This window comes from Myotis brandtii, unplaced genomic scaffold (assembly GCF_000412655.1).
Source record: "Myotis brandtii unplaced genomic scaffold, ASM41265v1 scaffold303, whole genome shotgun sequence".
In the NCBI taxonomy this organism is placed as follows: Eukaryota; Metazoa; Chordata; class Mammalia; order Chiroptera; family Vespertilionidae; genus Myotis; species Myotis brandtii.
This window is the reverse complement of record NW_005361573.1, coordinates 5,041,424-5,048,772: the sequence shown is the minus strand read 5'-3', so window position 1 is coordinate 5,048,772 and position 7,349 is coordinate 5,041,424. Positions and strand designations below refer to the sequence as shown.

General features: G+C 48.3%; 1 protein-coding gene across 1 annotated transcript in view; it reads right to left on the bottom strand.

Moving 5' to 3' along the window:
- Positions 1–326: 326 nt before the first annotated feature.
- SLC5A1 (solute carrier family 5 (sodium/glucose cotransporter), member 1) overlaps positions 327–7,349 on the bottom strand; it is a 36,081-nt gene continuing 29,058 nt past the window's right edge. The window contains exons 10-14 of the mRNA XM_005869786.2: positions 6,926–7,076; positions 5,881–6,049; positions 5,374–5,589; positions 4,015–4,120; positions 327–1,002 (exon numbers count right to left, since the gene is read on the bottom strand). Of these exons, the coding sequence (XP_005869848.2) occupies positions 785–1,002; positions 4,015–4,120; positions 5,374–5,589; positions 5,881–6,049; positions 6,926–7,076 (860 nt within the window). The 3' untranslated portion in view covers positions 327–784. The remainder of the gene's footprint in view (positions 1,003–4,014; positions 4,121–5,373; positions 5,590–5,880; positions 6,050–6,925; positions 7,077–7,349) is intronic.

Genomic DNA, 7,349 nt, shown 5'->3' with positions numbered 1-7,349 from the left:
GAGAGTTGTGGGTGGTTTGCTCAGTATCATTATTCTTGACTGACTGCTTTCGACAGGTTGCCTTGCTGACGGTCGCCGGTTTGTGGTCTTTCCTCTGAACTTCCAAAATGGTAAAAAATGCCTCCGTTGTGACAGCAATACTTCCATCTGGCTTTGTGCCACTTTGGGGTAAGTACTAATCTCAGCCCCACCCCCTTCCCTTCCGTTCTCTCCTTCAAAGAACAAGCACCCAGGATAGGAACCAGCAAGCTCCCACCCTCAGCTTCCATGAGTGATCAGTTTATCGGATTGATTTTTCTTGTGCCAAGAAAACAACTTGCTAGGGGTATGATGAAGAGTGAAATCTTTCTTTTTAAAAAAAAAAAAAAAGGATAAGGGGGATCCGATAGAGAAAGTGGCAGGAACCAGGGAGGCCAGAACTCTGGACACTAATAGTCAAGGGTCACAAACAATGTGGACACGCCCAATCGCCCTGAGACAAACATGCCCCCAGCATCAAGAGGGTTCTGTTTCTCAGTCTGCATTCCCATCAATGAGCAGACTTTTCTCCCGCGGCTCTGACACGCTATGTACAGCTGACTGTCTCACACTGGCCTCACATACCTAAGTTCACAGCAAACTGGTTACCTTGGTCCGGCTCTCCTATAATAACACATGTACACATTTATCGACTGGGCAAAATTTACAACCGGCTGGTTCCCCCTCAACACCCCAGGAGGGACTAGAGGGGGACAGAGTAAACAGTCTGGCCTTTGTGAGAGCGGTCGGCGGCCAAAGGCAGGACTCAGGCGAAAAACGCGTGGCAGAAGACGGCCACGGCCAGCAAGATGATGCCGTTGATGTTCACCACTGTCCTCCACAGAGGCTTCTCAGACGTGTCGGTCAGCTTCAGCTTCATGGCTGCCTCCTCCTCCTTTGTCATCTTGGGGCCCTTCTGCTGGTCCAGGCCACAAAACATGTCGTAGGCCCTCCTGCAGCATCCTTTTTTCTCCTCGGCCACTTCTGTGTTGGGGAAAAGGAATAAAAGAATTGTTGGCTACAGAAGCAGGAGGAACTAAAAGGTGTGGCTCAGTGGTTGAGCATCAACCTATGAACCAGGAGGTCACGGTTCGATTCCCGGTCAGGGCACATGCCCAGGTTGCGGGTTCACTCTCCAGTGTGGGGCGTGTAGGCGGTAGCGGATCCATGATTCTCTCTCATCATTGATGTTTCTCTCTCTCTCTCTCTATCCCTCCCTCTCTCTCTTCCTCTCTAGAATCAATAAAAATATATTTTTAAAAATTCTCTTGGGGACAAAAAACTCTCAATGGTGGTCACCTCTGGGCCAAGTAATGGAGGTGGATTCATTTTTACTTTTTAATGTAGAACTTTCTGTATTGTTTGTTTTTAAACCATATACATAAGTTATTTTATTTTTTAAAAAATTTGGATTGTAAAAGACCTTGCCTTCTGCAGAAAATATTCCAGCAAGTCTCTATGTCTCATTTTATTCATCTGTAAAATTGGAAGAATTATACTTGTATTATCTGTTTTTTAAAAGGATGATGTGCCAAAATGAAACACTAGACTAGAGTAAGATGTTCATAATTAAAATGCATTGTGGTCATACCATTATTTGCCATGATGCTGGTGGTGGTGGTAACAATGATATAGGGGTGACTTCTCATACTGCTGTTTTTTAGAGAATGATGAGGGGACACCCCTTGTTTATAAAAGCCCTCTAGAGATCTTAGTTTATTGTACTTTAAGGGCGGGACATTCAGTATGATTTCGCCATAGGTTCACCAAGAAACGACAGAATTCAAGTACTGCCACGAACCTCAGAAGTCACTAAGCTCAAATTCTCCAGCCGGCGTGGGAGTCCCCTCTAAGCATCCCTGATGGATGCACACTGGCTGCCCGCCCCCCTTTCCAGACAAACTCGGAAACCTTTTCCTCCGTGGCCATCACAACGGTATGATTATGCCCGATTCTGTTGTGGAGCATGATTTCACTCAAGGTTTCCAACAGCGCTGTGAAGCCTAGGCTACCACTGAGAATACTTGCGTGTGAGGAGCCTGAGCTCTAGGAAAAATGGAATCACTCACCCAGGGGAGTGAGTAAAGAAGTCAGGATTCAACCTCAGTGCTTCCTGAATCCCACTACCACAGGCTGTCTCTACACGAGCTTGCCTCTTTGGGTTAAAACTAGGTGAGTTCTTTCCAACCAGGTCTTAACCCTGTCCTCTGGTGCAAAAACAAATCTATACTAATAAAAGGATAATATGCTAATTAGACCAGATAGACCGGACATCTTCTGGACATCCTTCCGAACAAAGCCACGGTGGCGGGCGCCAAAAGAGAGGCGACCAGATAGACCGGACATCTTCTGGACATCCTTCCAAACAAAGCCACGGTGGCGGGCGCCAAGAGAGAGGCGATTAGGGGCGATCAGGCAGGCAGGCAGAGGGGTTAGAGGCAATCAGGCAGGCAGGCAGGTGAGTAGTTAGGAGTCAGCGGTCCTGGATTGCGAGAGGGATGATTGACTGCCGGTTGTGGGATCGAGCCTAAACCGGCAGTTATACATCTCCCAAGGGATCCTGGATTGGAGAAGGTGCAGGCCGGGCTGAGGGACCCCTCCATGCACGAATTTCGTGCACTGGGCCTCTAGTAAATTAATAATAATCTTTTGCCTGCACGAAAACATTCAAAATACTCCTCATTGCATGGTGAGTATTTTAAAGTCTATGGTGTTCTTCCTCAATGTGGGGACATTTCTGGAGGTGGGAGAAGTGGGGGCCATGCCAGCTCCCGGGAAGCAGGAAGGGGCTGCCTTTCCCAGCACCAGGATCAGCTGCCCTACGGCTGAGGCTCCTTTGGCACTTCTTGTGTAGCCACAGGTGTCAGACGGAAAAGTCTTTCGAGATCAAAGGCAGATTGTGTCAGAGCTGGGGCCATTGGCAAAGCCTCTCTATTCCGGGTTCTCCATGTATATGCTTTCAAAATGAGGCGATAAGACCAACTGGTCTCCGGGCCCTTTCCAGAGCTAGGGTTCTCTGATATTCCTGACGGCCAGATGCAGGACCTGTTCTGCTATATGTGCACTCCCTTCAGGTGGCGGGATGAGACCTTCTGCCCAACACCAGGTAAAGAGCAAATGACCTTACTCTAGCCCATTTGACTCTGTGGATAGAGCATAGGCCTATGGACCGAAGGGTTCCGGGTTCCTTTCTGATCAAGGGCATGTACCTTCGTTGCAGGCTCCTCCCAGGCCCGGGCCCTGGTTGGGGCGCATGCAGGAGGCAACCAATCAATGTGTTTCTCTCACTGATATTTCTGTCTGTCTTTCCCTCTCTCTTCCACTCTCTCTAGAAGTCAATGGAAAAACATCCTTGGGTAAGAATTAAAAGAAGAAGAAGAAGAAGAAGAAGAAGAAGAAGAAGAAGAAGAAGAAGAAGAAGAAGAAGAAGAAGAAGAAGAAACATACGCCCTTGAGCTCCCACACCTGTGTACACCACACATTAACACAACCATTCTCCGTGGAGGGGAAGAACATAGAAGTTGAGGAAAGCATTTCTCCATGATCAGGATGAGTGTCTGAATGCTGACCAAGAATTATCTCAATGGACTGCCTGAGAAATTTGGTTCTCTAAATCTTAGGCAGGTAAGACATAAGATCCTGAGCTTCTGTTCCATCCTGTTGATGTCATTCGGACGAACCGTAGTTGTGATTCCATCTGCTTTCAGTTCACAGGCTACGTCAGAAGAGCTCTGACTCTTCCCTTGGCCCTGGCCATGCCCCAGATCAAGTCAGGGTGGCAGTTCCTCACCCACCCTTCATCACTGAAGGCTGTACACTGTGAGGGCTGAGGGAGCTGCAATGATTCTGTACCTCCCTCCTCCCCTTCTGTACCTCCCCCTCTGTACCCACAACCTTTGAGCAGATGTCCCAAACCCCGTTTCCTCCTCACATCTCCCCAGCCCGCTCCCATCCCCCCTCTAGAAGAGAGATCTGGGCTTTGATGAAGGCACTCACCTATTTCAAAGGTCTCCTCTGGGGCTTCATTGACGTCCTCCTCGGTGGCATCCAGGTCGATCCGCTCCTCTTTGCTGTTGCGCAGGCTCCAACACAGGCGGTAGAGCTGTGGAGGAAGTAGAACAGGTCAACAGGGAGATCCCAAGAGGGCCTTGGGCCAAGGAGCTGGGAGGACAAGGAGCTATGCGTCAAGAAAGAAACAGGAATGTGGCCTCTCAGTACCAATAAGAACATAGATAACAGTTCCCATCCACAGCATTATATCTAAACATGTCAGGAACTTAGGTGTCAATCACAGACGTGTACACATTAGCCCTGTGACATATGCATATTCGGAGGCTAAGAAGATGCCTTGAACACAGAAATAAGTGGTTTGAATGAATGAACTCTTGCTACCTAGGAGAAATGAATTCATTTCTTTTAGCACTGGTTCTGAGAAACAAGACTAGACACCTATCTGTCCAGACCAACCGCATAAGATCACATTGTTGTACTGTGTGTGTTTGGCATAGTATGGGGAGAAGCTGTAGAATCAAGAGCCATTTAGAATTGGGAAGAACTGGAGGCACCATCTCTATTGACATGAGTTAACAAAACCCTTTGTCTTTCTCTATGGACGAATATGATCTTGCTCTGTTCCTTGGGAACCTGGAAAAGGTGGAATGCCAGCTGGATTGGGTTACCAGACTATATTGCTTATGGTGAAAATGGCCTATCATTGGTCATCTTCATCTGCATTGGGAGGGCTGTGAATACACCCTAAACCAAGGGCAACATCTAGAGTTAAAGAAGAGTACTTGCCATTTTTGAAGCCTTAAATCAATTGGACTTTAGTATTGTTTGAAATTTCTTTTGAATTCTACGGGCAACTGTTTAGAGACTTGATTAGGAAAAAAATAAAGGGTAAATCATACTTCAGATTTCTCTGAGTGTAGTGATTTTTGTAACCAGGGATGTCCCTTGCTGGGATCCCTGGAAGTTCTGACCATGGAACTATTACGAGAAATATAAGTTCCTATCTGGGGCCTGGGCATCTAAGCCAGTGTAGCCCTGTACCTGCCCTAGTGACCTCATACCCTTACACCTGAGCTGTCCCTTGGGGAGCATGAGTCAGAGAAGATCCCCTGGATGGAAATGTAGAGCGCTTGAGGACTCCTGCTGAAGACACATGCCTGAGACTGTGCAGCCGGCACGCTGAGCTTCCTGTCCTGTATGCTTCTGCACAACACCAATGGCAAGGGTGCACTATGTAGTCATGTGAGTGTGAGATGTCTCACTGAGCCGAGGGCCAGCAAGATGGGCATTGCAGCCTGAACATGGGAAACAAGGAAAGGACAGGTTTCCTAAGTGGGTACTCACATGCACATCGGGAATGGGCTTGGTGCAGAGGGAGACGAGAAGGATGATGATGATAGAAATGGCAAACAGGATGATGGCGAAGTACAGGTAGTGCACACCACAGATAATGGTGGGGCAGTTGCTAGGCTCCATGCAGCTCCCGGTTCCATAAGCAAACTCGGCGATCATACGGGACACCCCAATCAGAAATCCTATGATCAGTCCCCAAAAGGCTCCCTGGGAAAGAAAACCTTGGGTTACCAACTGCTGAACACACAAGACAGCTGTGCACGCTGGCGGGGCAGAGGCAGGAGAAGAAAGGTGAGAGAAAGGATAGCTCCAGGCCATCTGAAGCCGGGGCACGGGAGTGCGGAACATGGGAGCACTGCCATCCAAACCCTCAGCAGCACACCCATTCCCGCTGGAGAGCGCTGGGAAACAGAATCCCTCCCGCAGAGAGCAGGCACATCCCGGTGGGAATTTCTGCACCAGAAAGGGCCTTTCCGGCTGCACACGAATGCTACCTACGTGCTCATTGACTCTCTTGCAGAAAACAGCAAGCAGGAAGACAGCTGCGATGGGGGGTCCCAAGTAACTGGTGATGGACTGGATGTAATCGAAGAGCTGTCCACTTTGTGCTGACTGTACGACGGGCACCCAGGCGATGCTGATGCCAATCAGCACCAGGATGAACACTCTGAAAGCAAAGCCCCCGCAATAGTGTCAATAATTGGCTCTACATGAATAAATCTCTATATATAAAAGCCTAATATGCAAAGTGTCCCCTCAGGAGTTGGACTGCTTGCTATGACCTGCGCTGACCACCAAGGGGCAGCGTGGAACGAAGGAAGGCCCCAGCAGGCAGCCGTTAGCGACCCTACTCGTGCACGAATTTTTTGCACTGGGCCTCTAGGATATATATAAAATGAGCAAGTATGTACACACACACACACACACACAATGTGACCACAGCAAGGAAACATAATTAGCAAATTCATTCTTGAGGCTTTTGTTCTCCCATATTCTGCCTCCCCAAGAAAGTCATCTGTACCTATAAGTGAAACGCACTTGACTTTCAATAGTCACCTAAACCAGCCGCTACCACAAGAGATCCCACTTTAAGAGGCAGCCGAGTGTAGGAACAAAGGGGTGTGGACTTTGGATCCAGACAGTTCTGGATTCAAACTGTTCTTCTCTCTTTGTGACATAGGACACCTTGCCGGACCTCTGAGAGCCTCAATTTCTCTCACTGTACACTGGGAATGATATCACTGACCTTGCAAGGTTGGGATGAGGATTAGCTATAGTCAAACCAACAGTGGGCAAATAGATGAGCAAATAGTAAGCACTCATTTTGCTCATTGATAAATTGGGAGTTAGATTAGATGGTCCCTGATGTCCCTTCTCACTCCAAAAGGGCATTTCAAAGCCGATGCCACTGGAATGAAAATATAACTGGCCACAGAGGCTACTCCCACGCTACCCAAGCATCCGCCATCATCCCTAGCTGGAGGGAACCCTATACAGTAATTATTCAAGCTTCCTGGTGGGGGCAGGTGGGAACTTCATTTACCTTCCTGCAAGCATGAGCTCTTTCTCCGTTGCTGTCTTCCGGATCTTGGTGTAGATGTCCATGGTGAAGAGGGTGCTGGCGCTGTTGAAGATGGAGGTCAGGGAGCTCATGAGAGACGCCAACATGACTGACAGCATCAGGCCTCGCAGCCCTGGAAGAGAAGGGGGTTCTGAGTGGTACACACCGCACCTCAGCTCTTCTGCACTTGGAACATGGGAGGACTCACTGTTTGTTTGCTTTCTGAAATCATGCCATGGTTGGCCTTCGATGTATCTCTCCAGAAAAACTAGACATTTTAAGGAATGGACTGTGGCTTTACATTATATTGCAATCCCACAGCAGTCAACAAGGAGGTAGGAATAAAATATATATGAGGTTAACACTTTGCAGTTGGATGATGGTGGTGATGGTGTGTGTGTGTGTG